The sequence below is a fragment of the Bombus vosnesenskii genome, unplaced genomic scaffold (assembly GCF_011952255.1).
Source record: "Bombus vosnesenskii isolate JDL3184/JDL3185 unplaced genomic scaffold, Bvos_JDL3184-5_v1.1 scf7180000016261, whole genome shotgun sequence".
Classification (NCBI taxonomy): Eukaryota; Metazoa; Arthropoda; class Insecta; order Hymenoptera; family Apidae; genus Bombus; species Bombus vosnesenskii.
Genome location: NW_022884330.1, coordinates 4,004,472 through 4,017,294, shown reverse-complemented (window position 1 = coordinate 4,017,294; position 12,823 = coordinate 4,004,472). Strand labels below are relative to the sequence as shown.

General features: G+C 35.6%; 3 protein-coding genes across 9 annotated transcripts in view; all 3 read left to right on the top strand.

The window, feature by feature from the left end:
- Positions 1-57: 57 nt before the first annotated feature.
- Positions 58-6,045, top strand: LOC117241839 (rapamycin-insensitive companion of mTOR). The gene is made up of 10 exons (XM_033508013.1): positions 58-156; positions 321-603; positions 678-725; positions 1,069-1,225; positions 1,331-4,525; positions 4,597-4,726; positions 4,796-5,166; positions 5,232-5,334; positions 5,417-5,524; positions 5,595-6,045. The coding sequence occupies exons 2-10, from the start codon at positions 543-545 to the stop codon at positions 5,961-5,963; spliced, it is 4,542 nt and encodes a 1,513-aa protein (XP_033363904.1). The 5' UTR covers positions 58-156; positions 321-542; the 3' UTR covers positions 5,964-6,045.
- A 306-nt stretch (positions 6,046-6,351) lies between these two features.
- On the top strand, positions 6,352-8,467 carry LOC117241847 (probable GDP-L-fucose synthase). Of its 2 annotated transcripts, none has more exons than XM_033508037.1 (7): positions 6,352-6,494; positions 6,897-7,045; positions 7,121-7,235; positions 7,312-7,440; positions 7,577-7,790; positions 7,874-8,011; positions 8,088-8,467. In XM_033508037.1, the coding sequence occupies exons 2-7, from the start codon at positions 6,909-6,911 to the stop codon at positions 8,321-8,323; spliced, it is 969 nt and encodes a 322-aa protein (XP_033363928.1). In that variant the 5' UTR covers positions 6,352-6,494; positions 6,897-6,908; the 3' UTR covers positions 8,324-8,467. The 2 variants fall into 2 exon arrangements, with proteins under 2 accessions (XP_033363928.1, XP_033363929.1); XM_033508038.1 differs by having other exon boundaries at positions 6,415-6,560.
- An 806-nt stretch (positions 8,468-9,273) lies between these two features.
- LOC117241841 (sn1-specific diacylglycerol lipase alpha) overlaps positions 9,274-12,823 on the top strand; it is a 53,299-nt gene continuing 49,749 nt past the window's right edge. For 3 of the 6 annotated variants that reach the window (XR_004495128.1, XM_033508026.1, XM_033508027.1), the window contains exon 1: positions 10,262-11,698. Coding sequence is in view for 5 of the 6 variants with exons in the window: in XM_033508026.1 (XP_033363917.1) it covers positions 11,604-11,698 (95 nt within the window). In the remaining variant the exon portion in view is untranslated. Of the gene's footprint in view, positions 9,863-10,258; positions 11,699-12,823 lie in introns of those variants that run through there. The other 3 variants (XM_033508022.1, XM_033508024.1, XM_033508025.1) reach the window with 3 other exon arrangements.

Here is a 12,823-nt window from a genome sequence, read left to right as displayed (position 1 = left end):
ATTATAAAGCGATCTAAGATACAAAACATTATTGTTTCGAAATTGAATCTTCTGAACAGGCTAGTCCAGACCAGTCGCCAGTCAAGCATGTCATACAGTGCATTTTACTTGTATCTTCGTATATAATGGGAAATATATTAGGATTTCAAAAATAAAGTATATAATATACAGAGCTTGTATTCGTCGTAAAATATTGTTTAGAAAACAAAATAATACGAAACTATATGCGTTTTCAAAGACCTAAGGATTAAAGAAAGAAAGCACATTCTTCAGTTGATTGCATGTCTATCGTGAATCGTGACTCTTGCAACTTTTTTCAGGTACCTACAATTTTCCCGAAGAGTGCGGTATATTGAGTGCAACGTGCAAGCAACGTTCTCATGTAACACTTGATTTGTGTTATACTTGGTTTATCAGTAGTGGATTTATAGTGCTTCAGGCTTCGTGTTAACAATAAGAATGACATATATCATGCAAAAGACTTGTGGTAACAATCGGATAAAAAGTGTTGATCGTGATCGTGGGTAGCAGCCGGTAAAGAAATGGCAATTTCTAGCTGGATGATCTGGGGTAGGAGTCTTCGTACGAGCAGATCTCATCGAAGTACGTTGAACATTGACTGTCAATTTCCTTATTTTAAAACTACGTTGTTTCCTATTTATGTATTCTTTTTATAGGCCGTCAAGAGAGTGAAGACAGCTACGTGCAACTCGATCTGTCAAGAGGTTAGTAACCTAACCTGTAACTTGCAACTTTGTATCCACAGTACTTTATAACGATAACATAACTATCTCATATCAGTCTACGATTATATGTATATACGTGGTTATCCTTAAGACGCATTTTATAAAGTAACAGGTGTCTCTTTTGTGAAATACTAAAAGCAAATTTAGAAAAAAGAAAGTAAAAAAATTTAGTTAATGAAAGATATAAAATTATCTTTGATATCAGTGTTTGTAAGCTTCTCAATATAGCAGTAACTTTCTACATATATACATATGTATTTGTTATAAAGATATTTATTTTCATTATCCATCTATGTAATTAAACATTTAATTTATTTTATAGGATTGAAAGAAAATGTGAAAGAAGTTTTGACCAATCTTTATCAACGGGAAAATGTTCCAAGTATAAAAAAATTAGCCTATCTTAATGCCATTGTTAAATTAATTAGCGAAAATGATTCACCAGATTATGGGTATTCCATTAGTGATGTATTTTGCTGGTAAGAATTTAAGAATGATTTATTACAAGCAATATAGAGATGTATTATCTTATAAAATATAGTATGTATTAATTATAATTTATATTGATTTTATGTATTTTATAGCTTGCGGGTGGGTCTTGTGCACGAAGCAACACAAGTTCGTGCAGCTGCACTACGAGCTGTACGATACATGCTCAAAAAAGAACAAGATGTTATTGCAATTAATAAATTACAGTATCCATATTTTGTGGCTAGAAGTATGGATGTTAATTTACGAAATGAAATGGAGAGGATGCAGGCTCTTAGACTTGTTAGAAGAATTTTAGTATTAGCTCCAAAACATTTTAGTCCTATTTTAGCAAGGTCTTTAATAAGTCTAACAAACGGAGGAGTTGAAGAAAAAGATGGAGCATTTCGAGCATTTTTAGCAACTCTTTGTGAATTAGGTGTTTTAAATTCAAATTTGTTAATCAGTTGTGGAGGAATTAGTGCCCTAGCGAGAGCTGCCATGACTGGACAAAGTCCTGCTATAATTGAATCTGTTGTAGGAGTTTTATTGAAATTATTAAATACTCCTGATACTAGGAGTAGTGTTTCTCTTATGTGTTTTGCAGCTCCCTATTGTGAGCTCCATTCTGCAAGTATAAATAGAACAAAAGAAGAACGAGAAAGATTTGCAGCAAGCAAGTTAGCATTACTAAGTATATTAAGATCCTATTCTGGAGTTTTACATTTTTGTCGACCTGATGACAATTCGGGATTGAAAGCTATAGCAGATGTATTATATGTTGAGCAACTCGAAGTAAGAGGTGCTGTTTTAGAATTACTTTATGAGTTGTTGGATTTACCTTTGCCTACTTGGACAGATGAACCTGATGTTGCTCTAGCAGCAGTAGATCCCAGCAGAGCTCGTGATTCTTGGAAATTGTCAGAAGGCTTTGTTGCAGCTGAAGGAAAATATATTCTACCATCCTTATCATCACGTTGTCCAAATATTACAGAAATACATTTAGCACTATTGGTATATGCTTTACTGGAATGTGGTCTACATCGTGCTCTAGCAGAGACTATTGTTTCCACTGATACTTTTATTTCTGTACGTGCAGCTGTTTTGCTAGGTGCACTACTGCATCTTGCACATTCTCTTTTGCCTTCTGAAGTATGTGATCTTACTCCTCCTTTACCGAATTTATTAGAGCATGCAAGTGCTGGAAAGCATCAAGCTTTAGCAGCTGTTACAATTTTGGAACGAATGCACACTATGATGCGACGAAGACCGGCACCAGCAAGTCTATTTCTCGATAAAATTTTACAAGCTGGTACGTGGTTAAGACCGACATTACCAAGGCGTCAACGAACATCCAGTAGACATTGGTTACGTCGAGAATCACCGACTACACCTCTTTTGAAAGATGCGCAAGTACTCAGCTCCAAGGATGCTCTTGCTTGGAATTGGCCGGTAGTACGATCTATATTACGCTCACGGGAAGATACTGCGCGAATACTCCATGATTCTGATCACAGATTATTTATGAAAAGACTTGTACGTTACTTTAAACCATGTTCCAATGGTTACAGTAGAGTGGAGTTAGCGACAAATGCTAATTTAGCACGAGAAGCAACATTAGCTGGTTGTGATTTATTGAATTGTTTATTGGAAATTCCTGAACCTGAGAGTACAAAATTATTATTTGAATTAATCGAGGATGTTGATGAGCAAATCTCCAGTATTCGAACAGCTCAATCTGCTCATGAATGTTTATTTTCACCTCGTCATATGTCTACTACTTGCTGTCAAAAATATTTTCTATTTCTTGGACAACTGAGCCATTCAGCAAAGGGAACTAGGATTTTAAAAGAATTTCAATTATTAGGAAAGCTGCAAGATTTGGCTTTAGCTACTAATCACGACTGTTATGTTAAACTTATAATATCAAGCTTAGATTATTCTAGAGATGGACCTAATAGAAAAGTATTGACTAAGATTATTACAGAAGCTACATTAGACAGTACACGTCTATATGCGACACAGTTCCTCCGATTGATACTCAGAGCCAGAATGGCTGATGCCTATCGTTGGGCAATAACATTATTGTCAGAACGGTTGTCAGATTTCAATAAAACTATAGCACTAACTGCGTTAGAGGCATTACACGAAGCCTGCGACGAATCAGAATATTTAGAAGCTTTATTGCAACAAGGTGGGCAATTTCGGGATTGGGATAAATGGCTGGAAAAATTAGGCGATAAAGGTTACTTGCTGAAAATTCGACTATACTCTCTTCATCAGGGTTTCACAACACTTTCGTCTCCTGCGGAGGAATTGGAAAAATGGATAAGTCCAGGCGGTTTTGCAGAGAGATATGTTGGTTTAATAGAAGGAGAAATACATGATTCTTTAACTCGTCGTCAAAGAAACGAAACAGGAAGTTATCATAGAAGAACAAGTAACGTTCCCATGACACCACAGAACATTTTTATTCTACCACATTTAATAGGTCAATTGGTACAACACGATTTAGGTATGCAGCTGTTATTACGTCGAAATGTAATACAACGTTTTACCCGTGTTGTTCAAAGATTTAGACTAGAATTTGGTAACAGAGATTCGGAATCAAACTCAAGATGTACTAAAACTAATCGTTCTGTAATTGATGATGCTTGCGCTATGTCTGAAGAATCTGGTACAGATGAAACAGTAGAATCAAATAGATTAGAGACAATAATGGATTCAGAAACTGTGGAAAGCGTGGATATAAGTTATCCGCAAAAAGCTGACTCTCTAGAAGTAGATATCCGACGAAAAACAAGTCTAGATGATTCCAGACGAACTACCTTAGAAAGAAATTGGAGGTTGGAGCCTGAATCTCGAGATGATCAAACGAGCTTAAGTAAAAGAATTTTAAAAGTAAAGTCCGCGCTATGGGCGCTTGGTCACATGGGAACCTCAGCAGCAGGAGTAGAACAATTAAATCATGCAGGCATTATAGAATTGTTAACTTCCATAGCGGAAACGTGTTCATATTATATAGTACGAGCAACAGCTATGTATGCTCTTAGTTTGATTGCTACAACTCGTGCAGGTGCAGATGCACTGTCAACATTTGACTGGCCATGTGTTAGACACAGACGTGGAGACCATTGGCCAGTTGTTCCTCCTACGAACAGATATCCAGCTCCGAGTCCGATTCCTATACAACGACATCATCGGAGTCTCAGTGACGGTAAGCCAGAATTACCTGAACCAGTTGCTCGAAGAACCAGAAATCGATCTGAAAGTGCAGCTACGGATCTCGAAGCCAGACGCTATGCGTTACCGTAAGAACCATATTTTAAGTAATAATTTTGTATTAGTTAAGAACATTCTCTATCATTGTTTATTTTTGCAGAGAAAGAGGAGAGACACCAAGTCCTGTTTCAAGTATTCAAAGATTAAGCCAACAAGATGCTGAGGGGTATGCAAGACTTCGTAGTTTACAACGTCATCGGAGACCTAGTTATTCTCAAAGTAGCTTAGAGGCAAGAATGTTTAAAGATCAATTTTCCGTTTCACCGGACATTTGATTAAATTAATTTATTTTATTTTAGATGTATAGTTTAGACGGTCGGCTTTCGTTACAAAGTTTATCCGAATTTGATTCATCTCGCAACTGGATTGCGGAACAAGTACTCACTCCAACACCTCCACCTCCCGATGATAATCATGATAATTTATCTTACATGGGTATTGCGCTTCCAAAGAGACTTATAACTATATTTCCGGAACCACCACAGTTGTCGGTTCCAGCTATAACACTGGATGATGCACCTAAGTCAGATGTAGAAACGACCGAAGTAGATGAGGAATCTTGTTCAGAATGTGATGTAGATGCAGAACATTATCGTATATGTTTAGTATGTTCTCATGGTAAAAGTAGCAGCAAAGATATGATTCCAGAAAAAGACTTAAAGTTACAGAGGTAACATTAATTAATTATACACCTAAGTTACATTAATTTTAATAACACCTGTATTGTTTGAATAGGAAAATACTTAGGCATGCACAGCGATTGGCAAACCCTGTATGGTATCGTAATAGTCGGCAAACCTTGCTTAGATTAAGACAGTTACACTCAGAAAGGTTTCAGGTATACATATAAATATAGCTTCAAGAATAAAAAACCATATGTTTAATTTGTTATTTATACATAATTGTGCTTTATGTTATAGGATATTTGTTTATTTTCGGATGTAGCTGCTCGTTTAGGTAGTAATACATATAGGATGCAAGCACGGCGATTTTTACAAGAATTATTTCTAGATTCTACATTCGAAGCAGTAAGTTGTCATAAAAAGATTAGAGTCACGACGTGCAAGAGAAGTTTCTAATTTTGACGTTGTAACACAGCTTTATGTAGAAGCAGCTAATGTTTTAAAACTAAACGATGGTAATGATGATGAATCCTTGCAATCTCCCATTTCCACGGCGCTTGAACCCGACTCCCGTGTGCCTTCCGAAAGTAAGGTCAATGGAAGACTTACTTTTTCTGAGATTCAAGTAGCACAGCTAGATGCTGTTGCTGAAGAGGCGGGAGGTGATTCCTGTGTGACTCAACAATGCAATAAACCACAAGAGCTTCTGCGCAAACCAGAACGGAGAAGCGACGAAAAGATAATAGCCGAAATTTTAAAACCAGAAGAAAGAATACGTTTATCAAAAAGTTCTGATAGATTATTAAAAGTATCAGGTACAAACACTGCCATCAGTCTTGATTAGTAGTCACCAACTTTCAAACAGTTGTAAATATTTTGTATTAAAGTAATTACAAAATATGAAATAAATTACACTGCCAAAATAGGATGTAACAATATCCCTACTAAAATATAGTAATAGAAAATGATATATATATAATATATATATATATATATATACATATATATATATATATATATATATATATATATATATTTATATATATTATATATATATTTATTATACATATATATAATCCCTTTTCTCGATTGATTCATATACAAAAAAGTATGGAGTCAACGTAGGAAAAGATTATACCATTGGTAGTGGGTAGTATTGGAATTACAGGTTGTAATCTTATTCCATGCTGAATCGATAACACCGCATGTGATATGAAGTGAAAATAGTATGTCAGGTCTATATTATATTTCGCCTGTGGTATAAGATAGTAGTTTTCCATATTCGTTGCCAGATGGCAATATGAACGTTTTTATCTTATAGCAATTGTAGTACAATTCGAACTTGGTCTTTATCAGTTTTTTTTATATAATTATTGTAAGTGATTTATTCTACCAGAGAGATTCTACTTGTTTGATACTAACAAAGTATTTGGTTTTATGCGTGAGTTACAAAATTAATAATTGTCAGTCAAAGTGTACTAATATGTAATATATTTAATGACTCCAAGAACAGAATAAGAATTTCAAATTTTTTACTTGATTAATAACCATATTGTTACTGTGCTATCATTTTCTAACTCTGTCTTTTATTATTTAAGTGATTTAAAATGTATTTACAAATGTATTTATAATTTTTTCGTACTTTTTATATCAAAGAATTAAACTTATATTGTGACATGGTCAATATCATGTTTTATTTTTACAAATTTTTCAATTTCATCAAATCTGTAAAAAATAAAGGAAAAGTTCAAGTTTAAAAATTTAAATGCTTCCATAGATTCCATGAAACATGTCTGAAGGTAAAAAGATTATACTTGTAACTGGTGGAACAGGACTAGTTGGTAGAGCTATTGAACATGTCATCGAAACAAATAAAAATGAAAATGAAAAATGGATATTTGTAGGTTCTAAAGATGCAGACTTATGGTAAATTATTTATTAATTGTCATATATCAGTGCACTACTTAGTTAAGCTATAGGTGAAATATATTGTATTTCCAGTGATAAAAAGGATACAGAGAAATTATTTGAGAAACATAAACCTACACACGTTATTCATTTAGCTGCTATGGTTGGTGGCTTGTTCCATAATATGACTCACAATTTGGACTTTCTGGTAAAGGAATAAAATCTTGACTAATGCCTGTTTTATTATTTTTAAATTGATGGAAATGTATGTTATAAATTTCTAGCGTAGGAATATTCACATGAACGATAATGTATTACAAACTGCTCATGAAAATGACATTGTCAAGGTCATATCATGTTTGTCAACATGCATATTTCCTGATAAAACAACATATCCTATTGACGAAACCATGGTAACATTCCCTTTTATATTAGTAATTTTTAAGGCTTTGCTTTTTATATATTCTTATCTTACCTATAGTATCCTCTATTATCTTAATATCTATTATATCTATATTAATATCTATTATCTAATGTTTATTTCCTTAGATTCACAATGGTCCACCACATCCATCAAATTATGGTTACAGTTATGCCAAGCGTCTTATAGATATTCAAAACAGAGGTTATTATGACCAGTATCATAGAATTTATACTAGTATCGTTCCATGCAATGTGTTTGGGCCAAATGATAATTTTCATCCCAGTGCCAGTCATGTTATACCAGGCTTAATACGCAGACTTTATGATTTAATAAAAGATGGTACAATATTTTTCCAATAAGATTTTTATAAATTATCAATTGTTTTAAAGAATATTGTTGGTATCTGTTGGTATATATTTTAGGAAATACTGAAGATAAGGAATTTACCATATTAGGTTCTGGGAAGCCACTGAGACAATTTATTTATAGTTTAGACTTAGCTAACTTAATAATATGGGTATTGAGAGAGTATAACTCTGTGGAACCAATTATATTATCAGGTAAATCAAAAAAATCGATTAAACATATGGTATATATCGGTATATGTTATTTGAAATTTATCTATCTTTGACACAGTTGACGAATCCCAGGAAGTTACAATTTCTCAAGTAGCTGAGGCAATTGCACAAGCTTTTAATTTTAAAGGAAAGCTGGTATATGATACATCTGCTGCCGATGGGCAGTATAAAAAAACAGCAAGCAATGCAAAATTACGAAAATATTTACCAAATTTTCAATTCACACCATTTAATCAAGCCATTAAAGATACCGTTGACTGGTATATAAAAAACTATGATCGAGCGAGAAATTAGTAAACGTTGAGAACTAATTAATGTTTCGTTCACGCTAATTTTGGTTCTGTACAAAATTAGGAAAATAAGAAGACCACTACTTTAAGCTTATATTGTACAATGTAATGTAATATAATATCTACGGCAGGAAGTGACGAAATTATATATATCGCTGAATTTATTTCAACAATATTTTAACCTCTTATAGTTAGAAGAAGACAATTGTATTAAAATTATTTACATAATTATAAGTAAGTTATTAAAAAGTTACGGGTACATGTCTTCTAATTTTTCGTTAATTTTACGGATATCTCCATCAAGATATGTTAAGAATTAAAAGCGGATATTAAGCTGTTGTTACTATAAATACCCTATATTTTTAGAATAAATATTTCCTACATATGAAACAGCTTTTTTGTATTCTCAAAACTTACAATATTTTAAGATTGCCGGATAAAAAATATTTCTTTTTCAACTGAATCAATGTTTCACTTTGATTCTCTCAAGGGATGATTAGTGATTATTTTCGTTTATAGATGTTAATTCTTAGTCGTTACCTGAACATCTAAGAAACATCAACTACATCGTAATTTTTTCAATTTCTAATGGTTATTCAGTTATTTTATTCATCATAAACATTATCAACAGGATTGCTTAAATATTATCTAGAAGCTTAATTATTAAATATTATCTATAAGCCAGCTTATATTTCCAATGAAATAAAAAAGGGAATAGAAGAAAAAATATCACGTAAGGAAAATTACGAATATCCTTTTGATTTGATAGACATAAAAACTAAAACAAATGAAACGATGACGTACTGATCGTTGGTGTTCGACGACTGTCACGGAAATGAGGCGGAGCGAGTGATGGACGCGATGCAGCGCTTGTCGCACAAAAGGCGTCGCGACGCACGCGCATCTGTTAACATAAATTGAGCGCCCTCAGAACCGTGGAAGGTGCACGATGGCTTAAATTTGGTGCTCAGTCGCGCTCGAGGTGGCTCACCTCGACGATCGCGGAACTATGTGCTTTTCTCGTTTCACTCTTGTATTCACGATATGATGCTTTTTCGGCACGTGGTGTAGCTCAGGCTCAAAGTTTCGCGAATAAAATGCATCCATCGATCAATGCATTACCGCGTTACTTGAACAACTTTTCATGGAAAGAAATGATGATAGCGGTGCAGGGACACGCGTTGCGGTATCGTAGACGGTAACGCCGGCCGATCGGCTTTGCCGGGGGAAAGTCAGCTTCTTCGTGTCTTTTATTCCTGCGAACCATATCGCACAAGCGATCCATACGATTCATCAAAGGATCTTGACGCTTCCAGTGAAACAAGGCGAATCTTTGTAGAAACGTGTACCCAAAAAAAAAAAAAAAAAAAAAAAAAAAAATGAACAGTTTCAAGGAATCTAAGTTGGATAGGAGTCTAGATTGTGATAAAAAGAACTCATGTTCGGGGTAAAATATCGTGATACGTGTGAATCGGTTCGTGAGCATTTATTGCAGCTCGACGATAGAAAAGTGTCTGGATGAACAACGTGATAAACACGAATGGTAAGAGCAATGTTACAAGGACGAAACGATTTTCATTGGAGTACAGTAAGAAATAGATTTCTGTCTTTAATACGATGAAAGTACTCTAAAGCGCAAATATTACGGGTTTTCTGCGGTCTACGGAGTGAGTAGTAAGCATAGCTATTTTGGCAGACATTGATAGCTTGATTAGTATCGATCTTGCGTACAAATGAAGATATCAGTTAGAGATTAAGAATAATTCCAGTAGGCGAAATTGCGCTAATTAGATTCGTTAATCTGTTAAATTTCGATTAAATTAATGCCAAATAAGAGAATCTTTCATCACGTAGTGACAAAGCATGGTTTCATTTAATTTCTTCTATAAAAGTTTACCTTTGAAGCAGTTACGATTGCTGTAAACAGAGCGTCGCATCACTCTTTTTAGAATTCCATTCACAATTTGCTCGGTCTTTAAGATCTTGTAGCCCTCTTAGTAGATTTCGTTCATTTCGCTAAACGAGTTGCTGCGAATGCGGTAAAAAGATCTCGTCCCTTAGTTTGATCAAATTCTTGCGCTTCTCGGCTGCGGATGGAAAGGATGATTTCAGAAGCGTGCCAACACTGCTTAAAAGTTTTACCGATCTCCGGAGAATTCTCGAGGATTTCAGCTACCTTTCAAAGTGTGAACCACTTTCGTTTCTGACGTACATACCCGATGGAAATAATTTATATGTTATCCTTCGTATAATCGCAACATTCGACCCTAAAAATGATACATAAATTCCTATGGAGAAATATTGTCTATGGAAAAGTTGTAATATCGGAGATGATTTAATATGTAGGAGTCTATGTGCATGTCTTTATTATCTCGTTTCCTTCCATCCGCATCCCACGGAACTGTATTCTCTTTTTGTCCTCCATTGTTCTACGACGCGTATTCTTCTCCTAAGGGAGGTAAAATCAGTCTGTGACTCACAATGGTTTTGCGAAACAATATCTTCTAAAACGAATAGAATATTCGTTAACTTTGTCCTCGCCAATAATATCGCTGGAATACAAGATCTAAACAAAATTGAATTAATTGAATCGTTTAACAGCTCGACAAAATTCAAAGCCGTAGGCTATCCTGCGTAATTCGCGTTACATTGTCAGTATCTGAGTGGCTCTAAGGAGATCGAAAGAAACGTTCTTCCGAAGAGGATCCATCGTGCGCGATCTTTTGATTGACATTTATCGCATTTACGATAAGAATATCACGATAGCGGTGTGTGTGCGCGATCTAAGCGAATATCGCGCGCTTCGTCGCATTAATCGTTGCATTCGTTTTCCTTTTGAGATCCAGTAAGGACGATTGGTATGTACGAGAGGTTTCTCCGTAAGATAATTCACGACTCAGTTGAAACAGTGTCTTCAACGTGATTCAGTTTCCACATCGTGGATAGAACGCGATGCGTTGTCGTCGTGTCGCGAATGAAAGCTCGTTCATTCGAGGGGAACAGCGCTCGAGAGGTTTCCGATAAAGTTTGCTGGTGAGGAGGATGGAGAGAATCCGTGGTCCGCCGGAACACAGTTACGGAAATGCGCGTCGACGACGACCTCGACGAGGCGACCGGCGTTCGTGTCGATTTCCAAAGAGATCTCGGAGCAGAGTTCAAGTTCGTATCGCTCGGTGATTCGAGGACGAAAGCCGGTGATTGCACCCCTCGCTGATCGGTGGATCGTTGAGCGTCTTGGCTGATTGAATGGGAAATAGGAACGACCAAAGGATCCTGAAGAAGATATGCCTGGTATCGTGGTATTCCGGCGCCGATGGAGCGTCGGCAGTGACGACCTCGTCGTGCCCGGTGCTTTCCTGTTCATCCTGCATCTGATATGGTGAGTGAACATTCCGATATTAATAACGGACCCCGATCAATCACTTTGTCCCGTTCTAACCGTCGTTATTTTCAGCATTTTCAAGAATTTTCAATGCTAATAGGACATGCTATCAGCGCGAAAGATACCTGTCTTTGTATTTATAGAAGCTCTTCGAAATAGAATATGTTCGCGGATAATTCCACGTGACCTACATTGTGCTTAATGCGCATAGCATTTACCTATACGTATTTCGATTAGTTTCGATAGAGAAATTCTCAGAACGCATGATTTCCGCCATTTAATTACCATCGTAATTTAATAATCGATTTAGCTTCCCTCGTCGTGTAACCGTCCGGACTCTCTGTACCTTCGTGTGATCTTCGAAAATACGTCGATACAAATCGGCCGATTAATTTATTTACCGTGTAATTAAACGCGATTAGCATTAAGGCGTGAAGAAGTCAGGAATTTTAATTATGTCTTAAAGTTTCTCGCCCGTTGCAGGCCAACTTGCAGCTTTTAATACAATTTACAATGTCTCGTGTACGAAACGTGAAAATTATGCAACAGTGGAAAACCGAGTGAATTCGTTTGCCGTTGAGCTATTTACCCTTTACAGTTAAACGATGGTACTCTTTTAGTTTAATTTAATTTGAGACTAAAGGCCCCGAGGCAATTAAAGCTGCAGTGCGTGACTATATAACTATGTTAGAACTGTATATATAAAGATAATGATTCACTTTGTGTTTGAGCAGTTGTTGCATTATTTTTTATTTTTTTATTTTGTATCATATATCATTATCAATATCATTCGTACCACACCACGGATAAATTATTGTCTAACCTACCGATATTTATCGTAAAATTTTGTTTAATATGTCTTACGGTGTCGTCCTGGTTTCGTCTTGGCTTAGCTCTGGTTTCGTCTTGGCCTAGCTCCACTTTCGTCCTGGTTTCGTCCTAGTTTCGACCTGGTTTCATCCTGGTTTCATCCTGGTTTCATCCTGGTTTCATCTCGCCCCGTCCGGGTTTGATACGTTTGTTTGATACGGTTTGATATGGTTTTGTTTGATACGTTTGTTAAAATTCTAATATACGTATGTATATTTTGTAAATCATGATTAAGTTTTGGTTAAAGCGTGG